At 40.6% G+C, this 23456-nt stretch overlaps 1 protein-coding gene and 1 long non-coding RNA gene across 3 annotated transcripts in view; one reads left to right on the top strand and one right to left on the bottom strand.

Moving 5' to 3' along the window:
- The window catches only part of GALNT18 (polypeptide N-acetylgalactosaminyltransferase 18), a 261779-nt gene that overhangs the window by 191516 nt on the left and 46807 nt on the right, over positions 1 to 23456 (top strand). The window contains exons 5-8 of the mRNA XM_083419760.1: positions 2214 to 2411; positions 4240 to 4354; positions 20266 to 20451; positions 22885 to 23022. Of these exons, the coding sequence (XP_083275886.1) occupies positions 2214 to 2411; positions 4240 to 4354; positions 20266 to 20451; positions 22885 to 23022 (637 nt within the window). The remainder of the gene's footprint in view (positions 1 to 2213; positions 2412 to 4239; positions 4355 to 20265; positions 20452 to 22884; positions 23023 to 23456) is intronic.
- The window catches only part of LOC310670093, a 42620-nt gene that overhangs the window by 6982 nt on the left and 12182 nt on the right, over positions 1 to 23456 (bottom strand). For both annotated transcript variants that reach the window (XR_014507520.1, XR_014507521.1), the window contains exon 2: positions 5397 to 5505. This is a non-coding gene — a long non-coding RNA (uncharacterized lncRNA). The remainder of the gene's footprint in view (positions 1 to 5396; positions 5506 to 23456) is intronic.

Genomic DNA, 23456 nt, shown 5'->3' with positions numbered 1-23456 from the left:
TCCAGCTGAAGATAAGCTCTGCACAACCCAGACTCTTAATATTTGCCTCTCAGTGCATGTAACCCCAAATATGCGTTGTGACATGGAAAAGTAAATATCAGAAGAAGGAACCTGTGTTGGAGCACATTGCCACATATTTGCATGTGGAATTCTGGGAATGCCCAGAATTGTTAGTATAAAAAAAAAGGAAATGGGGGCAACAGTGGTTCAAAATCAGTGCTGTTCTAGCTAAAACTGCAATTAATCTCTTCAAGAAAGATTCTGATAATTATTCTACTGTGAAACTAATTCAACATATTTTAAAAGCTGCCAAATTAGTAATTATTAAAATCTGGAAATCATCACAACTTTCCAATAGCAAACTGTGATATGTTAAGCAATGGGGTGTGTTATAAATGGAGAAAGCAGCAGGTCAGGCACAAATAGTTCTCGAATCATTGCAGGGCTTAACCGATTCTTACTATAATTGGGGAGGGGGGGTTATAATCTCTTTCAGAACAAATGAGACCATATCATCGGTTAGCTGACAACATTTTTCTTAAGAATCCCTAGCTGGCTGAGAAAGGACAAGGTCTATGAGTACGTTTTAAGTGCCATTTCCTCATGATGGAGGGCAATAACTATTTTTCAACCCAAGAACTAACCCAGCCATTTCAATTGTGCTCACATGAATGAACCCACCATGCCGTGCAGATAGTCATAGATATAGAGGCCACAGCTTCTGTGATTGCTGCATCACAACTATAGGTATGAAGATCCTGGAAATGGTTGTTGGTTATATCAGTGGTTGCTTCTTCACAGAAGGATATACCTTATGCTTTCAAGGAATTAGCCACAGATCACAGGGCATAACTTTTCTGGAAGGGTTCTCCCCCCCCCCCCCCGCCCCCAGGCACTGTCCAATGTAATTACCTATTCTACTCATTAGTGGCTTTAATTATAGTGCATGTCAAAGATTCATGCTTCAGGAAAAACCCGTTACATAATAAGTAATATTCCTTTGCTGCTGGAGATTTGCTGAAGTTCGCTGTTCAGTATTTCATATCTTCAGTGTCTGATAGTGCCTGCTTATTAATTTATTTAAATCTATCTAGACCAGTCTTCATCCAAACATATTCCAGGTGGTGTACAGTGGGCATGCATAAAACTGCTCATGCCAGATGCAATAAAATGGAAGCAACAAATTAGCATCAATAAAACTTTCAAACTGTAATGCAGAGTAAACACAACCATTTAAAATGCCTGGGCAAAAAATAAAATAAAAAATAACCAGTGCTGGAAATACTGTAATGTCAACTGCTTCTAATTATTTGGCTGCCTCACCTGGCCAATTACTAAAACATGCTAAATTAAGATTATGTTTTGTTTTCTGATTTCAATCTTGATAGAAGAAGACTCTTTGAAAGGGTAGAAGCCTTTCTTAGGACAGCTCTGTTCTTGCTGATATCCTTGATTGTTTGACAGCTGTAAGCTGTAAGGATAATTGTCACCAATATGAAAGTCCTAATCTCTTCTTATCACTGAGGCAAGAAAGTAACAGGGAAACATGCTAAATGGTAAAACTGTTGTGTGTAGGAGCTCTAAAGATCTTAAGTGAAGTTAAAGGATCCCACTGACATCAGTAGAAGTTCAGAGTAGGAGGAGAGGAGAGAGGGAGAAGGAGTAGGAGGATGAGTAGAAGTATGAGTAGGAGGGGCTCCTTTTCCTATCCTCTTGACCTCAACAAACCTGCTGCACCTGGAACTGGGTGTGGAAAGTGCAGCTGAATGGGACACAGCTGTGGGCAGCCTAAAGAAATACCACCCACCTTGTCCTGTCCATAAAAAAGGAAGTCTGGAGTGAGATACCAGGGTGTTTCTAGGAACTTTTCTTGTTGTGAGACTTTTGTGGGTGAGTTGAGAGTTTGGACCCCGGGTGAGAACCAGGAAGCTGAGAGGAATGGTGTGTCAGAAGGAACATGAATTGCTATAGATTTTTATATATTTAAAACTTTGCATTAATGGAACATCATTATATGTAACTGTGTATTTTTATAATATTTTGTTAAAGTTGACTGTTGCTGCTTCAGTTTTTTTGTAAACCGCTTAGAGAAATTTTTAATATACTAAGTCGTATAGAAATTTAAAATAAAATGAAGGAAGAAAATAGGAATTAAGCTGATGGTTATAACTCTTGGAACAATCTGATTGTCTTCTCTCTCCCCCCCCCCTTAGGGCTGAACCGGTACTAACCAGAATCAAGGAAAACAGAAAAAGAGTCATTTCGCCATCATTTGATAACATCAAATATGACAATTTTGAAATAGAAGAGTATCCTCTGTCTGCTCAAGGGTTTGATTGGGAATTATGGTGCCGATATTTAAACCCACCCAAGTCATGGTGGAAGTTGGAAAACACAACTGCTCCTATAAGGTAAAACATGTAAATGTGAGTTTTGCTGAGAAACAGCCACAAGAAAGGGCTACTGCCTTCATATCCTGCTTGAGGGCCTCCTGTAGGCATCTAGTATTGGCAGACCCAGTGCAGGATGCAGGACTAGGTAGGCATTTGGTCTCTTCTTACATTAAAAAAAAATAAATCAAATTATGCAGGTGAATTTGGGGGTCATTTGGTTAAACCCCTGTGGCCAACGGCCCACCCACAGTGGAGCATTTTCAGTTCCAATAAAATACTGTTTTTATGTAACCATGACAAATTACAGAGCTGCTGTCACTATTTATACAGTCACTGGCACACTGTAATGGAAGGCCATGGCTGGTTGTAAAAAAGGCTGAAATATGCAGGTTTGCAGCAAAAGCAAGCCTGTTTCTCTTGAGGATATATTTGGGAAATCTGCCATGCTGTGAAGAGTGTACTTTCATTCCCCACCCTCCACCCCCATGCATAGCACTGATGTCTTGATGCAACATAATGAGGAATGATTGGCATTTTCTTCATCATGAAGTTCACAAGGAACAGCTTCCCCTAGTTCTAAGCTGACACTTTGTTATCATCTGTACAAGCAGGGAAGGGAGATTTCAGGGGTGTGATTTAATTTTTTTAAAAGAATTTTTACGATCACATCAGGAGCAGATGCCTCAGTTTATCACAGCTTGATTATCATTGTCTTGATGAATGCAAAATGGTGTATCCTGTTCTATAACAACCCCCTGTCCCCTTTAATTAGCATCCTGTTGTCCCCAGTGCACTTCTTTTGCTCACATAATGGCACAAGTGACATTTTTCTATTTGCCAGCCTGCATGACAAAGCAAGAGTAGGGCTAAAGACAGATTAATTGTTCCATTCTCAGCCACTTTATAAATACTGTATGGCTGAATCTCAACCAGTTCAAATGCCATTGAAGACCAGCCAGACAAGAGGCCAAAAGATGCAATGCCTAGGTCTTCCTGAACATTTCCTCCCCTTGTTGCATGGCAGTATTTGGAGTCATTACATTGAATTGAGTGGCTGAGTCCAATGAACGATGGAGCGAGCCACACTTCAGACAAGCATTTAAAAATGTTCTCTGAAACCTTTGCAACTTCAGTATCTATCACACAGTAGCCCTGTGCAGCTAGCATATGTGGTGATAACAAAGCAACATGGCATGTGCTGGCTGTCCCTGTCCCATCCATGCATTTACTAAAAGCTGCCGATATCTTTTGGTGAATGTGCAGCCAATGGGTACAATGCTGCTTATCTCCATTCATGCATTGATATCTCCACAAATGTAATCTTAACTGGGCTAAAGAAACCCATTTGAGCAGCCCAGTTCTACATGGAGTCCTCATGACTGCAAAAAGTTTGCAATGCATTTTATTTTATTAGTTACAAATGTCTTAGCCTGGACACTATTTGTAGAAGACATCGTAGTAGGTCCATGTAAACTATTTTGAGGTTCTCTGAGGATAAACAGGACAGCCATGTAATCAAGGAATGTATTGGTTACTTGAGGGGCCACAATTAATACCTTAGTGTGGATGCTTCAGTAATAGCACCAAAATACCAGGTTCCTGCCAGTACCCGAGATGAATAAGTTGCTCACGGCTTCGGTCAGCTTTGGTCCAGTCCAGAAGAAAATTCAGCTTATTCTGAGTGCAAACCAGATCTTTGTTAATTTATCCCACTATTGGAGGTGGGACTGAATAAGACACTCAAATTTTATGGTTGGGGAATTTACCTTAAATGAGGCATACCTGAAATTCACTAAGCTGACTAAATTCCAGTGTTTTAATATTTGCTGCTTTTTTTTCTGTCTAGGAGCCCTGCACTAATTGGATGCTTCATAGTAGACAGAGAATATTTCCAAGAGATTGGTCTGCTAGATGAAGGCATGGAGGTCTATGGAGGTGAAAACGTAGAACTTGGGATCAGGGTAAGAAACCATCGGGAACCAACTAGCAGATTTTAGATGAGGAAAAAGTAATAGATGATGAAGTCAGAATTGGAAACACACAAAAAGATTGGATTCTGAGTCTCAAAAATCAGATACAGTCGTACATTGGATCTCAAACACCTTGGCTCCCGAACAAATCGGCTCCCGAACAATTGAAACCCAGAAGTGAGTGTTCTGGTTTTCGAATGATTTCGAGAAGCCGAATGTTCAGCATGGCTTCCGCGGCTTCCAGTTGGCTGCAGGACGCTCTTGCAGCCAATCGGAAGCTGTGCCTTGGTTCCTTGGTTTTTGAACGGTTCCAGGAGTCAAACAGACTCCCGGAATGCATTCTGTTCAAGAAGGTACAAATGTATTGGATGAAAATAATATATTGTTGAGTAGTATCTTACATATCTTGAATATACAAGCTCTTCCTCAGCTTCAATTAATTAATAATCAAACAGATAAGAGAACAGCTTTCTGTACTGGTTTACTGTTCATCAAAAATTATATTGAATCTTGGCTAAGGTCTTCTAATTTATGTAATAAGCCCAATATTACTCCTTAATTGATCAATAAATAACTTTCCCTTGGCAGGAGTACAAACATTGATTGCTTTACCACTATGAAAAATAATATGTTTTAAGTTAATAAGATTATCAATCAATAACTCTTTTAATTTTTTTTACCATGCTGTAATACAGAAGAAAAGTATTTGAAACCTTGGTGCTGTCTCAGCATGTCAGAGAGACTGGTTAATTTGTGCTTTTGGTTCCTGTTCAAAAGCTCTCTGGATATTTTTTTTTCTCCAGTCCATTACTGCATAATTGTAATGCAGGTGTTTTGCATTTTCCCATCATACTTTTTATACCTTGATATAAGTGTAAAATCATATTAGATATTTGCCAATAGGGCGACTATCAATGTATTTATCAAAAGTACTGTGTTGAATCCAGAGTTGCCTTTCCGTGAATTGAAGTCCCCACCTCACGAATGGACCCAAATTTGTGCCCCTGTGCAAGCAGGGTAGGGAGCAGGGTACCTGGTCAGGTGCTTCTCTGTCCTGAATCTTGCAACATTCAGCTTCATTGGATGTCCATGACTTCTTCTTGTGTTATGACAGAGAAGTAAAAACCGGCTACCTTAGAAGCCTGTGGAAAAGATAAATAAGAGAAAGGACATAAACAATGCTGAGTGTTAAGTACTGTAAAATGATAGTTTAAAATTGTTTAAATATTTTAAAGTTTTGCTGAACAAATGAACCTTGGATAAGATTCATCACCCTCTTTTAATTAAAGTTTTGTTGGTAGCAAGAGCAGCACCCTCCAGACACATCTGTTTGTTTAAACACAGTTGAGCCACTTTAGAAGCCGATAAAATATGAGACAGATGTGCTCTTCCTTCTCAGCATAGGCTGTACATATTTATAGAATACTGAGTCTGTATAATCATACAATTTTCATTCCACTCAATGCCATTAGTTTATTAGCAACAATCTATGTGATTTATGTTTCTCATTTCAGTCTCTCTAACTCCTTCCAAAAAATGTAATACTATTGGTTTTTTAGAGGGCCAGCTGATTTTTAGAGCAAGTGAAAGTATCCTAGGGAAGACAGCTGGATTGGTTTGAGCCACTTTACAAAAATAGATTTATGAACTATGCCATGCACAGCTTAACAGCACACAGCTCTTATTTGCCTTCTGTGGCTTTTTAGGTCATCGACACAGAGCATGCATGGTGTAGCCACAATCCACAAGGACGTGATATGTCCCACACCAGAGGCAAATGCTCAGTCATTTAGCAGCCATTCACTTCCAGAAATGTCTTGGGAGCCACACAGTGCGACATGCTGTGTTTTTACTTGCAAGGCATTCCAGGAAATGTGGCTGGTGGGAAGTTGTGAGTAACATAGGGGTAGCGGTAGTAGTAGAGACAATGAAAAACCTTCATAATGCTAGGTAGTATTAGAGGCAGCACTTTCTCCCCAAATACTAGTCTCATGTCCTGCTTTCCAGCTTTTTGTAGGCCTCTGGGTGAACAGACTGCATGGGCCTTTGGCTGCATCCACCAGGGCTCATTTTATTACCTTAAATTTATGTTCCCCACCTCGACTCCCCCCCCCCCCCAGGGAAGGTCATTTCTCCCCTATCTGCCCAACAAATAGTTGACAAAGAAAATTTCAGAATGCTCGGCTCAGCTCTACCGAAAGTATAGTTTGAACACCACAACTTCAGAATAGTCTCTGGACTGGAATGGTATCCAGCATGGCTTACACTCTCTGGATCGCAGGCCCTATTATAAAGGCAAAGAGAAATATTTATAAATAAGTGGTAAAGAAAACTACTTCAAGTACAACATTGAGGCTACAAAATGTACTACAGATGCTTTCATTTCACTCTCTCCCGTTTCAACTTTTTCCTCTCACTTGTCAAAGATAAAGCATTACTGCATCAGAAGAAAGGGCAAGTTCCTCACAGTGTTACATTACAGACAAGAGATGGGAGCTTCCTCTGTAGCTCCTACTAGAGGGTCGGGAGTCATGAGACCACCCCTATAAGCTGGTTTCTCTGCTTGAACTTGTGCACTGTGCTTGAAGATAGATAGTGCTTTGATTTTGAGCTGACTGACTTCCAGTTTCTTTACACTGGCAAGGAATTTGATCAACATCTACCCATGAGGCTTTCCTAATAATTTGCATGACAGAATATGGCCCCAAAGCTCTCAAGTAATATGCTAGCCAGTCAGCTCGGCTTATCCTATGCCAAAGTTAACGGCTGAAGATCACATTGATGGAAAGGGCTAGAGAAAAGCTCAAGCCTTTGTGTAATTGAAATTTTGGGTTGTGCTGGATCACTTAAATAAAACCCAATATTGCTTTCATTTCCCAACATTTTTTTTCTTGCTCTCTCCAGAGAAGCCCAACCTGACCTACATAAAAATACTTTTATCTTTAAAGCACAACGGTGTGCAGTGGTGTAGCATATGTTATCTAACATCTAGCCTGACCCCAAAAAAATTGCAGCTGCATCAAAACAAAATTTCGACTCTGTATTGAACAGAAAATTTTAGCAGTGTGCCACCAACACTTCATAATTCAGGACTAATCTAAATACCAGGATTGATGAATATTTATAAGGTGACTGTTAAAAAGAAGCATAACATCAGAGATGCTAGATAATGCAGATGTATATTGCCATCTTTTTCCTTAGCAAAGTTTTTCTTCCTTCTTTGTTTCTCATGAACAAAGGGCATTATTCCAATTCATGTGTGAAAAAGGTCCAAGTGTGGGCCAGGGTGGTGTAATGGTTAGAGTGTTGGACCCATGACCTGGGAGACTAGGGTTCAAATCCCCACTCAGCCCACTGAATGAGCTTAGCCTGATCACCATCTCTCAGCCTAACCTACCGTTAGGTATTGTTGTGAGGATAAATGTGAGCTGAGAGGGGATTTGAACTGCAGTACACACCACCTTCAGCTCCTTGCAGGAAAAGGTGGTATATAAATGTAGTAAATGCTAGGAAAATAATTTTAAGATGCATTTATATTAGAGACCAGGAACTGGAGACACCTGGGTCAAACAGAGCCTACATTGCTATCCTTAAAGGCTAAAGCACAGGTGGCCATCCTGTGGTCCACTGATTTGGCCGAATTTCCTGAAGATGCCCCATCCTTCTTTCCCATCAGAGTTCCTTCCTTCCTACATCCTCCTTATTTTTCTTGCCTTGTAAAACCCTCTGTAAAGTTATTTGACAATCACCACTTCCAGCCTTGTGGTGCTTACTTCTTAGTAAGAACAGAATCGGAAATTGCATGGAAGTGGGAATTCTAATTTGAGATAACCTTGATGGGAATTGAAATAGGGCTATCTTCATTCCATATTAGTTAAGAAAGAACACTTTTGGCTTTGACTCTATAGCTGCTGCTCAACATCACCTCTGTCTCCACCAAAAAGTGACCTGCAACTCATAACAGCAGGGGTGGGGGAGTTTCCCCACTCTTGGACTAAAGAGGGTGGAGAAAGTAACATTTGGGACAACAGCAGACTGATTTCAATGAGTTAGTTTGAATTTCTCATTCCCATCCCAAAATGGTCTTTCAGGAAAATAGTTGCCACCCAAGTAGTTAGATCATGATGTACCAAAATTAATGAGCACTGAGAAACAACACCATGATTTAATATTATATCTGATGTTCCATAAATAACAAAACAGGAGATCTGAAAATGAGCAGGTAGCCAATTAGTAAAGATAGAGTCCTAAACACATCATTTAGAGTTTCTGGGTGATAGTACATTCCTGGAATACATTAAAGAATTTCTATTCACTTGAAAATCCCTTCACTAGCAGGCATGGGTCTTTTAAAATTTAGCAGTTGTCAAATGCCACCTAGAATAATATCTTGAAATAGTCTCATTAACCATCCATCGCATGTATGTGTCTTTTTTTAATGACATGGAATAATGCTTCCTGGAGTCCACAGACTGTTTGCAAAGAGGTGTTCTTTAAGACAGTCTTCAGAGCTAGACTAGATTACAGATGTATGACAATCTGATGCATAAGTAGCTACTAAACACAATCAAAATTGATTGCATTTATTGCTTCATAAGTATTGTTGGGATTGTGCTTGTGGTTTATCTGAGGTAAATTATCTCTTTGCCAGTTTCACCCATGTGCTAGTCTTTAAAGCCCCAAACACTCTGCCTAGGTTGTTCTCAGCGTAGGGTATCATTGCTAAAGGCATTTTTTGTTGTCGGCTATGCTCATATTTTATGTCATTTATTCAAGATGACGGGTCAGATTCCACCAGTGCAAAGCACAAAAGCTTTGCAAGGCAGGCACCAGACTGCTAACAGTGTCTGTGACCTAACGATTCAATGTAAGGAGCTAAAGGAATAGTGACACTGGGAGCTAGACATGAGATTGCCTGATGGGTTGTCAACAAAGACAAAAAGTCACTCCATGGCCTCACTGGTAAAAAGTTTGGAAACTCTTGTGCCAATTGCAATGGCCCTGATTATAAGTATGCAACTAATTATAAGTCGCATAATCTGTGATCATCATTATTCAGTATAGGTTTTTTGTGATGGTTGATGAATTAGTCACAAGCATAATCACTTTAGAAAAGCCCACAGATCTTGCTTCTTTAAAGATCTAAAGTAGCTTGTAGTAGGGACTTGCTGCAATCAGGGCAAACAAGGCCTTGCTCACCTTGATGTTGCCTCTACCTATAGCTTCTCATGCCCAAGGCAAGGCTCGATACTTCCCAAGTGGTACAAGGAAACAGATGGCAAGGCTGTGTGCACAAACAAGGCTCATGAGTGCTCAGACCAAGCCCTGGCTTGGGTAATGCAGCTTCATCATCTCCATTTGCTGTGCCTCTGCAAACAATAACCTTGCTTTCTATGCAGTGTCACAAAATACATGGCACAGCTTCTGTAGTGCAGCCATTGATGCAACTGTTTTAAGATCAGGGTGGCAGAAAGGTATAACTTTGTGGAACATTGCGGTGGGTGATGAGCATTCTCCCTGCATGTGATGGGGAACTGAATTACCGTATTTTTTGCTCTATAAGACTCACTTTTTCCCTCCTAAAAAGTAAGGTGAAATGTGTGTGCGTCTTGTGGAGCAAATGCAGGCTGCACAGCTATCCCAGAAGCCAGAACAGCAAGAGGGATTGTTGCTTTCACTGCGCAGCAATCCCTCTTGCTGTTCTGGCTTCTGAGATTCAGAATATTTTTTTTCTTGTTTTCCTCCTCCAAAAACTAGCTGCGTCTTGTGGTCTGGTGCGTCTTGTAGAGAGAAAAATACGGTAATCTACCTCACCATGGACTCCCATGGATCCAGAGCTTGATTAGAGCATATCCACATAAAATCCAGTGCTCATGAGCCCAATGAGCTCAACGCCCCCACCCCCAAATCTGAGAATTAGCCCTATAGTTTGAGCTAATTGCACATTGGATTTTACATGTGTACATTCTACTAAAAACTTAAAGCCACTCATAGCTGTACAATATGGTCTGAAGGAGAACAAGACTCCCTAGTGGCTGAGCTGGGTGTGAAGGTTCAGTATCAGTCCTCATCACTTGTAGGGAGAAGGTAAAGGAATCAGATATTTTTTTTCCTGAGGAAGATCATCTGCAAAATCATCCCTCTCTACCATATCACTAGATATATTTTTCTTCCACTGAATTGTTTTAACAGCATTTGAGTTCTGAATTTCTCTTGTACTGTGTAGCAGTGTGTTGAAGCAATTTGCAGTCGCAGTGCAGAAAACAGCCTCGTGCGCTATAATTTTTCCATGCTACGCAAATGATATTTGTCTTTACAAAACATTTTGCAGACTTATGGCATCAATAGCTTGGAGCATTTATGAATAATAATTAATGTATGATGTATGCATCAAATATATTATTTATGATTGCATAATTATAGCACACGTTGTAGACAGCTTTGATTACTGTTATTTCTAGTTTATGAAAATGAGGTTATCGTTGGCCTCTAAACATGCAAACAAGAGAATTCAAATAACCATAAAATTAGTTGTGTGCAAGTTTTAGTATGTCAAAGAAAAGCAGCATACCCGGATCTTAAGTAGAATTTAATGGAAAGAAAGTATGCTGCAAAACACTGCTTATATAAATAAATAATCAGATATTTAAGCAAAACAATAGCAGCAGCCCTGTCACCTATAAATTATTACTTGCACAACAGGGTCTTGTTCCCGGCCCAGTAAATGAGCTCCATTTGTAGAGGACTTGAAAATGATCTTGGTAACCAATGCCTTTTCCATTAAGAAAGAATGGGATATTTCTCCTTCATACATCTTGTTCAGGCATAGGCAAACTCGGCCCTCCAGATGTTGTGGGACCACAAGTCCCATCATTTCTAGCTAACAGGACCAGTGGTCGGGGTGATGGGACTTGCAGCCCCAAAACATCTGGAGGGCCGAATTTGCCTATGCCTGGTCTTGTTTCCAGTATATGGGGATGAGGCAGAGTCCTCCCAAATACCCTCTGAAAATGATCCTCCAAGTAGGACCAGAACCATCGCAAAGCAGTGCCTCCCACCCCTAACTCAGACAGCCGCTCCAGAAAGATATAATGGTTGATGGTACGGAAAGCTGCTGGGAGGTTGAGGAGAATTAACAGGGACACATTTCCCCTGTTTTTCTCCCAGTAGAGGTAATCATACAGGGCAAATAAAGCAGTTTCCGTGCCAAAACCGGGCCTGAGTCCCAACTGAAATGGATCTGGAAAATCAGTTACCTCCTAGAGTGTGTGGATCTAGAGTGTATGGATCTGGTCCATGATCACCAACTCAAGAACTTTCCCAAAGAAGACGATGTTGTCAAATGGCCCATTGTTACTTAGATTTTCCAAAACCAGGGAGGGTTTCTTGAGGAATGTCTTTACTGCTGACTCCTTCAAGCAGGCAGGGAACATTCCCTCTTCTAGGGAGGCATTAATCACCTCCCTGGCCCAGCCAGCTGTACCCTCCCTGATGGTTTTTATCAGCCAAGAGGGTCAAGGGTCTAACTTGGCCCTCCAGATGTTTTGGGACTACAAGTCCTATCATCCCTAGCTAACAGGACCAGTGGTCAGGGATGATGGGAATTGGAGTCCCAAAACAGCTAGAGGGCCAAGTTTGGCCATGCCTGGTCTAGAGCACAAGAGGTCATCCTAACCAATCTAAGCACCATATCCTCAAGCCTTACTAACTGAAACTTATTCAACAGGACTTGGCAGTGGATGCAAGCATTATATCCTCCAAATGCTTTGCAAACAAGTCACAGCAAGCTACCGTCAGTTCTGCCACCACCTGGAAAATCTCTGCAGGATGGCACAATGAGGATGCCTTCACTGCCACTAGGTTTGATGGCATTCAAACTGAGTGTTTGTTCTGTCTCCCTGCTTGTTTTCTTGCCCTAAGCTCTGGAGTATACCAGGGAGTCAAGCAGGCTCCATTACGTGGAAGAGACTCTGGGGCGATTGTGTCAAAGGCCTTAGCCGTTCAGATGTTCCAGGTCTCATCCAGGGCTCCGAAAGGAATGCCAGTCATATCAGCCAGAAAATTTCCCAGAGGCGTCTGGAAATCATCAAGGACAGACTATCCTAATAGGTCCCCTGGCTCTGCTGTGGGGAAAGGTGTTGAAATCCTAAATCTCAAGACAGAGTGATCAGACCATGAGAAGGGACTGATGCCAATATCCCTCACGTTCAGATCACCCTCTTTCTGCTCATTTTAGAAAACAAGGTCCAGAGTGTGGTCTGCCACACGTATTAGGCATGTGAAATCTTGGGACAGCCTCATGGTCATCATGGTAGCCATGAAATCCTGAGCCATCCCAGAGCCAGTTGCCTTGGCATGGGTGTGGAAGTCCCCCAAAACCAGCAGTCTGTCTCTGAGACTGAGGGAAAGTTTCACAGCTGTTTCACAAATAATGCTGTCTACCTTTTGACTCCAGTTCATAGGTCTATAACAGTTACAGGATAATGAGTAAAAGACTTTTTACCTAGCATGCTGATGAAGGGGGAACAGTTTCACCTGCATAATTTTGACTCTTAAAGGAAAAAATGGCAGCCCTACGTAGTGCAGTTGACTTGTCCAAACATTACTTTGGACTTGGCTGAAGTAAGATATACAGTATGTTCTTTATACGAGCAGAATAATTGCAAAAGCCCTTTATATGCAAAACGTTGTGGGCTCTCCTGCCTGTAGTACTTGGGGGATGTGATTTCAAGATTATTGCCATTTTGCCAAGAACCAACCCTATTTTGAAAATGGAGCAGGATTGTTTCCCTCTGTATCACTGTATTTCCAACTGTATCTCAGCCTGCATAAAGTTGTGGCTCATTCCATTGGTCTCTGTTACACCTCCAGTGACATAATTTCTCCTCTTCCCTTTTCTCTGCAAATGCCTCAGCAGTCTTCCTGCAGCTGCAGCATGTATAATTGCACATACAGGCAGCATTACCGGTTGCACTTTGAATCATCCTTATAATCGCTCTATTTTAGAGGAAGCACGCATGTGATTTACAAGTCCCACAGGAAAGAAAAGACGATCAACACAACACCAATAGATACTGGTGCAAAAGTCGCTTTGACCCACAATGGCCACTCTCAGTATTTTGGCCATTTCATTTACACATGCTGAACTAGTGCACTGCTGCTTTATTGAAGGAAATTTCTGCTTTGAGTATTATAGCCAGAGAAACAACGTTTTTGTTTTTTCTTACATCTATATTCTGCCTTTCTTTCACCATTGAGCCCAATGCAGCATGCATGTGACCCATTCAAGCACTGACCAGACCCAGACTTGCTTAGCTTCAGCAAGTTAGTGGACTCGTGTGCCCTCAATCCATACCCTGGGACTCAACCTTTATCCCTTTTGATGAAAAGAATATGTTACCCAGGGGTCATGGATGACACTGTGGGCAGGCAGAATAGGTTTTGTAACCATTTAACTAGGAAATACATGCAGCAAACTGTTGATGAGACCATTTCCTAGATAAACTAGGAATATAGCTGAACATGGCATCACCTAACTGCTTAATATTCCAAGAGGTTTGTAGCGTTCTTCCCTGCCATCAAACACTTCTTTTTCTCTTTGACATGCCATAGGTCCTCCTTTAGTATGCTCTGTCATTGATCATCAGTGAATAGGCCCTAACCTGCAAGAGGTCACATCGCCCTCACTGCAATTTGTTGCAGTCATTAAAGGGTTTTTAAGAGAAGAGAAGCATACCAAGAAGGAAGGGAAAACAATGGGCATAAATGGCAAAAAAATGCTTTAAAAGACGAGTCCCTGCTGCAAATTGAACTAAAGGTTACTCCTCTATTTAAAAGCACGGAAAACTGTTGTCCTGAAGTTTCTTAAGCCAAGGTTGACATACTCTGCTGACGGTACTAAAATTGCCAACTGTTCATTTCTCCAGCCATAGTGTGTCCCTGCTGTGTCTTTGGGGTTTTTTGTTTAGCTTCTTATCAACAGATATGGGCCACTTGTATTGCCAGTTGCAGACAAAAGGTGGCATACCTGGCTTCATATGTTCTTATGGTGGCCAATTTTGGGATAAAATTAGCAGAGGGAAGAGAAACAATTCGAAAATGGAAGTTTTGTTTTCCACAGAACAACTGAGTGTGTGCCCATTTGCTTGAATGTTTGGCGGTGCAGAGGTGTCCTGTGCCCTCTCCTTTAAAATTGTGCCTCTTACTCTGTGTTTCATTACTAAGACCAGCCACAAAGAGCTGTTTTTGTCACCACCAGAAGATTGCTGACACAACAGAGCACCCAGGGGGTGAGAGGGACACTTAGAAGGCCAGAAACCAATAGCATGAAAAAATGAACAGTTGTGGTCACCTTGTTCCTCCTTTGACATATACTTGTCAATAGAATGACTTAAGTATCCATTATTCTTCTGTGTCCTGTGGGAAGAAGGATGTAGTGTAAAACAATTGAGTGACGCTTTGTGCCTTTAGTGACCTTTGAAATGTGTTATTGCTTAGTAACATAGTCCATGGTGGAATTTACTACAATTATGAGCAGCAACACCCCAAGCCCACAACATACGTAGTTTAACCATGCATGGTAGAAGCTTTATGGCTCATGAAGCAAAGCGCAAAATTAATCCCTTCAGAACAAATGCAGTATGAAAAGTACATAATGAAGCAATTAGCTAAAAGTAGGAGGGGCAGAAAGAATGTAATATTAAACAGCTTGTTCCCGTAAGTTCCTTTTTAACTAAGGATGTCTTGCTGGCATCTATTCAGTAATTGATTATGACTGTAAGATTATTAATGGGTTTTAAAGATCAAAACAAATGGTCTGAAAGTTGTTTGTTTCTGTTACAGAAGTCAGTGTAGCTTGATAAAAGGGCACTGAATTCCTAATGCTTAGAAATAGATTTTACTTAGGAATATTTTCCTAAACATTTATATACCACCTTCCGTCCTGTTTGGATTTCAGGATAGTGTGCAATCAAAATTTATGTTGCAGTAGCAAATATTGTACTAAAACAGCGAATACAACAGCAATATTTATAATAATAATAGCCTGTCCTTCACAGGGTACACTTGTTAGGGTAGATTTCAGTGGGCAGCACCTGCTTCAGTCTCTGCCTAACCCAGATGGATTTTCTAATTTAGAAAATATGTGCATTGGGGGGGGAACAGTACTGCAATGTTTCTCCCAGTGTAAGCCAAGATGAGCACAGCTGAGCATACTTTACCTATTGGTAGCTAATGCTGACAGTGACCGCACTACTGGCTCCACTAATACTTACATTCATCTTTAATTCCCACTCTATCCTTTCAGGGCACTTTACGTTTTCAGCCATGTAGTGTAGGACTAGGACCTGGGTGACTAGGATTCTAGTCCCCATGTGACCATGAAGCTCAGTGTGTGACCTTGGGCCAGTCACAGCCTCTCAGTCTGACCTACATCACAGGGTTGTTGCATGGATGGAATGGAGGAGGGAGAACTGCACACCACCTTGAGCTCCTTGGAGGAGAGTTGGGATATAAATGAAGTTGTGTTATTCTGTGTCATTGGCCAATGCAGCCCAAGTCCTGATGTGCTTGATTTGCAGCTGCTCTCCATGGTTTCATGCAACGATCTTTCCCTGTCCTGCTACTTCTATAGCTACACATGCCTGGAATTGAACCTGGGACTTTTGGCATACTTTGGGCTCTTTCCTCCTGTATTAATCATCCTTATAACTCTCTTGTAAGGTACAGCCATGTGGATATCTCCATATTACAAGGGAGGCTAGTGACTTGACCAAGGTCAAGTCTGCTTGATGAGCTCATGATTGGTTGGCTGATAATCCTTAAGTCACTATGCTGTACTACACTCAAAATCTAATAGAAGCTGTTTTAGTTATACACATCATGTATAGCTATTTTAAACTTTTCATCATGTAAGTTAAGTATAACAAAAGGACAATGTTTCCCCTTTAGAATGTAAAAGCCCTAAGCGTTTACTTCTATTTTTTTCAGCACGCCGGATGTATTTAGGCCAATATTTGTAAAACATTCATCACATTTTCAACAGAGGCTGGGACATTTCCCCTTATAAGTAATTAGATTGGGTTTTGAATCAGCTCTGCACAACCAGCTTCTTCTATCAGCCCTTGTCTTGACAGCTCCTGCTTAACATTTAAGATTTTAAGTGAATTCACGCTCCTTGAAGCAGTGTAATTAATAAGACTTCAGAAATAGAACAAAGACTGACAGTGTTTAGACAAGAAAGGGAAGACCAATAGGTTTGATTAATTGGAGTTTACTCAGAAACTGGATAATTGCTGTTTACAAACCATATTAAAGCATGTGTTCAATCAGGCTGGGGTGAGTGTGTGTTTAAAAAAAACCATATGCAGCTTCATTTTGTAGTTAAATTACGGAATTAATAATGAAATCAAAGAGACTGTGAAGGAGCATCTTAAATGTCACCTCCTGTTTCTAACTCATTAAAATGTTCAGTTGTTTTTAAATGTAAAGCTCTTTTCCCCCTTTTAGTCTCATGCCATAGTTGAGCTTTGCACTTTGTTGGTCTTTAAGGCATCACCTGTGCTTTAGTGGCAACATAATTCGCAGGCAGCATGTGTTATACCTGCCTGACCCCACCCCCCTTGTGAATGGCCTAACAAAATAAAAGAATAATCTAATTCACTAATGAAAGACCAACAGGTTTGTAGGAAGGGCAAGGGAAAAGAAAACCTCTACTGTCATATCTCCCAAGCTGCAATTAGTTGGTGACTATAAAAATTAAGATTGCCTATTTTTTCAGAACAGATATAGCAAAGCTGTTTAAAAGTATAGTGTTTCTACAGTAAAAACTACTGTTTATTGGTTATCTTAAAACCAAATTTTCCAATATGTATCATATTATGACATAGGATATATATTCATACAGAAGAGTCAATTTCTTCAATTCAGTTCCACATTTTCCCCTCAATGTGTTTGGTCTGTCCAGAGCTCCTTTCTTCTTGAAACCTGGTAAACTAGGAGAATTTCTAAAACTAATTCCAGAACTATGAAATGTTCCATTTGCCACAGATTTTTAATCCTTCAGTTCATTTGTATTACTTGGCCACTCCAAGTTGCCAACAAGCGAAGTGTGTTGATAAAATACTGCCCCCCAAAAGAGGGACAATTACAAAATCCTGTCTGTCAAACTTAGCCTTGAATTTAGTCTGTGTTGCAGGCTTTGTTTCCAGAGCAGAGCCGATAATGTTTGAAACTAGAAATATGTTCCTCTAATTCTTTTTAAGCTTCCCTTATGGTCTGCATGTACCTTTTATTTTGCCAAAGTTTGTGTTCCTTTTCATTCTCTTCATTTGAACCAGACCTTTTTTTGGAAAGAAGCCTTCTTACCTCTACCAGCTTCTTTGACTCTGCTGGAATCCTTTGTTAATCACTCTGACATGTCCTCATGATACATTTCCTGATTTGTAGTGTGTGCTCACATCTGGCTCGTGTGTGTGTCTGTGTGTGGCAGCGGCAGTGTTTTATCAAGGTACACACACGTCGATAAAAAGCCACACAAAAAGAATATTGTTGCAACCATCAGCATGATCAATCAAGATTGCCTTTTTCTGGCCTTCAAAATCATAGAATCATTGAGTTAGCTTTCTAGGTCTTCTGGTCTAACTCCCTGCTCATTGCAGGAATCTCAGAGCTAGAGCATCTCCCCCAACAGTTGGCTGTCCAGTCCAACCTCTGCTTGAAGACCTCCAAGCTGTAACACTAAACATACTTACTTGGGAATGAGCCCCACTGAAAACAGCAGAATTTATTTCTGAGTAAACTCCCATAGGACTTCATTGCCAGCAAGGCAGAACCCACCACCTGCCTAAGTAATTAGTTTCATTATCAGTGTGCTCATGTGCATCAGCAAACGGTGAGGAAATTATGGAATGAAGTTAAGCAACAGAAAGCTGCAACACACCACACTCTGCACAAAACTGAGAGCTTTCTTTAAAAACAAAAAAAAATTAGAATGGTAGATGGTGATTCCTAATGCATTAGCTCCACTTTGAAAGCAAGACCAGGTAATTTGGAACTCCAAATTCCGGGCACAATTTGGATGACATTCAGAAGTTTTCTCAATTATTATTTATTCTCTTTATTTATTCTCTTGCTGGTACAAAACAAATGGTGGGTTCTTTTTCATTATTACTCTTCTACATACATTTAAACTACTGGTGATTGTTTCTTACTTATTTGTGTAGAGGTTTGATGCCCCTGAGACCAAAGCAAGCCCGAGTCCTTGTTTTGAGGGCACTGCAGATTTCTAGGGGGTGGGGGAGCAATTGTCGTCTTGTAAGCATGAATAGCAAAGCTCTTTCTTGTCTCCCAGCATATGCTGGATGTAATTAGGCAAGTGCCCAAAAAAATAGGCCTTGTAAACATCCTGAATCCATGCCACATTCTCCTAGCCTCAGATGCTGCCAAATGCCTAAACGAGTGTTCAGGCCAAAAGGCCTAAATGTATAAAATAGATCTCTAAACAGAATGCTTTTCTGGTATAGAATATGAATAGTGGGTGGACAAGCCTGGAAAACTCAAGGCTCTATTTCAGAATGCGGTTTTCAGATAGCCTGTCACCTATTCTCAATAGAGATGGGATGAGAGACCAGACTGCATTACCTTGCATTACCTTGCACTGTGTAAAGGTGCTCTCTTTTGTTTCTCTTTGTCCTAGAAGAGGGTCTTCTGTATTGGTTTTATTTACTCGGTACAGTTCGTTCATTTTTTATTTCTTATAATATTTATTAGCATTTTCATTTAAAAAAAAAAACACCGTGTGATTATACAGACATACCTCGGGTTGAATATGCTTCATGTTGAGCGTGTTCGAATTGCACTCCAGAGCGCGTTACTTCCGAGTTTCGCCGCTCGCTCATGCACAGATGCTCAAAATGATGTCACACGCATGCGCAGAAGCTGCGAAAAGCGATGCGCGCGTGCGCAGACATGCCATTGCTAGTTCCGTTTGCTTCTGGATGCGAACCAGGCTCCGGAACGGATCCCGTTCACATTCCGAGGTACCACTGTACATATCTTTACATTACCTATATTCTGACTCTCTTGAGTTGACGACTTCCCCCCCCCATCCCTCCCAACTGACATTCTAACTTACAATTATAATTTCATCCACATTTCTCATTCCCCCCATCTACCTTTCCTTTAACTTTAAGATTCCTTATCATTGTAAATAAGTTTCTGTTTTAAACTGACAAACCTTTAAGCCAGTCCTGTTAGTGTTGTTAAGTGTTTACAATATTCTTTCAAGTAAATAATAAATTTACTCCAGTCTTTTACTCGGTACAGTTTGGGTCATCTTAACACAAATGCCCTAGTGTTTTCATTGCAAGTTGTGGTCCCATTTGTTCAGCTTCATCACATAAATGTGGCCCCCACATTTCTGATTTCATTCTAAAAGCATTTTGTTCTTGCAGAAGACACTTAGTCACAGGCATATGGTGCAAAAATTCACAGAACTGAGTATATGGGCATCTTGTCTTTGTAAGGATGGTACTGGCTGAAATCATAAGCAAACTCAGTGCTTCTTACTTCCAAGTAAACTGACATAGGGTAAGATTAAATAGTTGAAAAAGGATGCAGTTACTTGTCCACTATACTTGTATGTGTGAAAGTTTACAAAGGTAGTCACATAGACTTTGGCTTGAGTTTCCCAGTGACTGTCAGTGTTAGATTTAGGTTTGTAATTCAACTAAAGCACTGAAGAGGCACATAGTCATAGCACACTTTTTACACTTAAAGGACTGTAGCAGATTATAAACCTCAAATAATGTCCTTGTAAATTTTGAAATCCAACAATAGGCTGAAAATATTGACATTTTGGATATAATGGAATTCCCTAAACTGGCCAATTTATTTGTTTCTAGGTATGGCAGTGTGGTGGCAGCGTTGAAGTTCTTCCTTGCTCTAGGATTGCCCACATTGAACGAGCTCATAAGCCGTATACAGAAGACCTCACTACTCATGTCCGAAGAAATGCACTCCGAGTGGCTGAAGTCTGGATGGATGAATTTAAAAGCCATGTTTATATGGCATGGAATATTCCTCAAGAGGTGGGTCGTGAAGGAACTCTGATGCGATCACAATACCTTAGTTCCAATTCCCCATATTTTTGTGAAAATAATGTTCAAAAATGTATTATACCAGGACTGTCCAACAGGTCAATTGTGATCTACCGGTCAATCACAGGATGCCCCTGGTTGGTCCTCTGGTCAATACAATAGGTAGATCACTGCCAGTTTTGTTTTTTTATAGAGGTTGTAGATCACAGTCTCTTGGAAGTTGGACAGCCCTGTATTATAGGTAGGTAGCTGTGTTGGTCTGCCATAGTTGAAACAAAATAAAGAAATTTCTTCCAGCAGCACCTTAGAGACCAACTAAGTTTGTTATTGGTATGAGCTTTTGTGTGCATGCAAAAAGTACAGATGCATGCGCGCGCACACACACACACACCTAACTCTCTGCAACAAACAACAATGTGCTATTCAAATACAGGAGCTACCTTAACACAACATGCCAGGCAGGCTATTGCTTCATTGTAAAACATCTTTGTCCCCAAATACTATTAATTAGGTGAGAACTGAAATGTGGATTTATTACATACGTATATCAATTCATATTTATACCTTATAAAATAATTACTTCTATATACCAATGTGAAATGCCTCTGTATCTCCAAATAATTTAAGGCTACATAAACAAGCCATCATGCAGACACCCAAACTCAGTGTAGACATAAAATTCTCGTGGTCCCTCTAGACTGCTGTTGGCGTGCAAGTATTTTCTGCAACATACTCTTGACACACTAATACTGCATTACTGGTGGATTTATTGTAGTGCGGTGCTCCCCTAATGTCACTACATTACTGCCGTCTGGAGGAGCAAAAAAAAAAAAAAGGGACAAAAAGAAGCCAGAGCATTTGTGGTGTAAAAAGTTAAAGGATTTCAAAAGGAAGTTATGGAATATGCGTTGGTTGGAAATAGAATCAGTGCAACCACCACAAAACTTTAGCAGGCACAAACAGCACTGAAGGTGGGATCACATGTGACCTCTTCAAAATCACCATGGGCACAAATAATCATGAATGCACTTGAAAAAGGACATATTGAGGGACCTTCAATCTCTTAAGCATACTGGAGCCTGGGAGCCTGCTATAGGCTAACCCTCTTCTTCCCTAGCCCCCTTTCCCTGTTGCATGTGTGCCTGTGGTCCCATCAACACTGGACCCATGGGGCAAGCATCCTTGTGCAGTGCCAGGTCTTTTTCAAGTCACTATCAGCATGAGAAAGGTGGAAAGTGTGTGCAACAATGATCCTTTTCCCGGCAGGTTATGAGGTCTGCAGGTATTTATTGCCTGAACAAGGCTCATTTCCTAACCTACCTGATAATAAATATTTTTATGTAAAGTTTATTTATTCTTTATTTTGTTTGAGTATTTTGAGCTTTGTGCGACGACATAATCTACAGTAAGAATGTCTCATTTTACTTCCTGTCAAAGACTGGTCCTGAATTTGCATTTAGATGCCTCTCTAGAAATCTCTACCGCATAGCTATAATGAGATAAATTATTGATCTCCACTTACAGGCTCTTTATGAAACTCGTGTATCTTGAACTCCACAAAACTGTGTTACACCAGCCAAGGCTTAGCCATAAAATGCAATGAAAAGGGGAGGGGGGAAAGATTTTGCAAATTCCTTCAACAAAAATGGCAACTGAAATCGTTGTTGTTGCGGTTAATTAAATTTCTATGCCGCCCGTCATCCAAGGACCACAGGGCAGTTCACGATATAAAAACATAAAAATACGCAAGATAGTAACCAACAAAAACAATACCCCTCACAAACACACAGTTTAAAGGGCCATAGATTGCTTAATTAGCCAAAGGGCTGGGAGAAGAGGAATGTTTTTGCCTGATGCCTAAGGCATATGTAATGTAGGCAGCAAGCGAGCCTCCCTGGGGAAAACATTCAACAAACAGAAAAAGGTGGGCAGGATTTCTAATTGTTGCAGAGAAATACGAAAGCCAAACATCCACATTTGCCCGACAATGGAATCTTTGAAATAGACCATACCTTTGCCGGTAGAAAAGTGGTTTCCAGGACAACTTGCTTTTATATATACCAATTGTTTTTGAATCTTAGAATTGCTTCAATGTCATTATTACTGTGGAACTTGATTCAAAATCCATTGAAATCAGTGAGAATTAACCCACTGAATGTAAAATATTCTGGATCAGCCCCCCAAATGATGGTGTCTTTTACGTTTAAACACACTGACACAAATACCTCAGATTTTGTATGAAATACCTATTTATTTTAGGCAGCTAAAGTATGCTAATCATGCTTCAGTGCACATCCCTGTGTTCCTCCCCCCCCCCCTTCACTGAACTGTACAAAAGAGCACGGAGAATTGTAACACAAACCGCCAGAGAGCAGGAGAATGGCTTTTATATCTCTGACATGTTTTTTTGGTCAATGTGCACAGGATTCTGGAATTGACATTGGTGATATTTCTGAGAGGAAAGCCTTGAGGAAAAAGCTGCAGTGCAAGACCTTTAGGTGGTACCTTGTCAGCGTATATCCAGAAATGAGAATGTACTCAGACACTGTTGCCTATGGAGTGGTAAGAGTCCTGCTTATTTACCTTGATTATTCATCGCTGTGGAAAATAATTCTCCCAGATAACAGCCACAGGACAAACTTGCAGGTCATTTATTTGGTTCATTTATTTAACTGTTTGGCTGCTTGTTGTTTGACATAGGTGTGATTGTGCTACTCTGCCTCACACATGCATGCACTGCTGTATCATCTCTGTTTCTGGTGTGTTTTGAGTCCTTTTAAAGTAGAAACCTGATGCCCACTCAGGTACCAAAGCATAGTCGTCTGTAGCCTACAAGTGGAGGGGCAGAAAGGAAAGACTTCTGTAACTCTTCTTTGCTGGGTCATCTGAGGGAAGTTCTTCCTCGCCCTATGCAAGTGGTTATTTATAGAGCTATGTAACAATAGCCAATGTGATCTGACATTTAGAATGCGCACATTCTTCATATTGCGGTTTGT

The sequence above is a fragment of the Podarcis tiliguerta genome, assembly GCF_965153285.1.
Source record: "Podarcis tiliguerta genome assembly, chromosome: 1".
NCBI classification, from domain to species: domain Eukaryota; kingdom Metazoa; phylum Chordata; class Lepidosauria; order Squamata; family Lacertidae; genus Podarcis; species Podarcis tiliguerta.
Note: the sequence above shows the minus strand (reverse complement) of the source record. Positions and strands in the feature narration are given on the sequence as shown.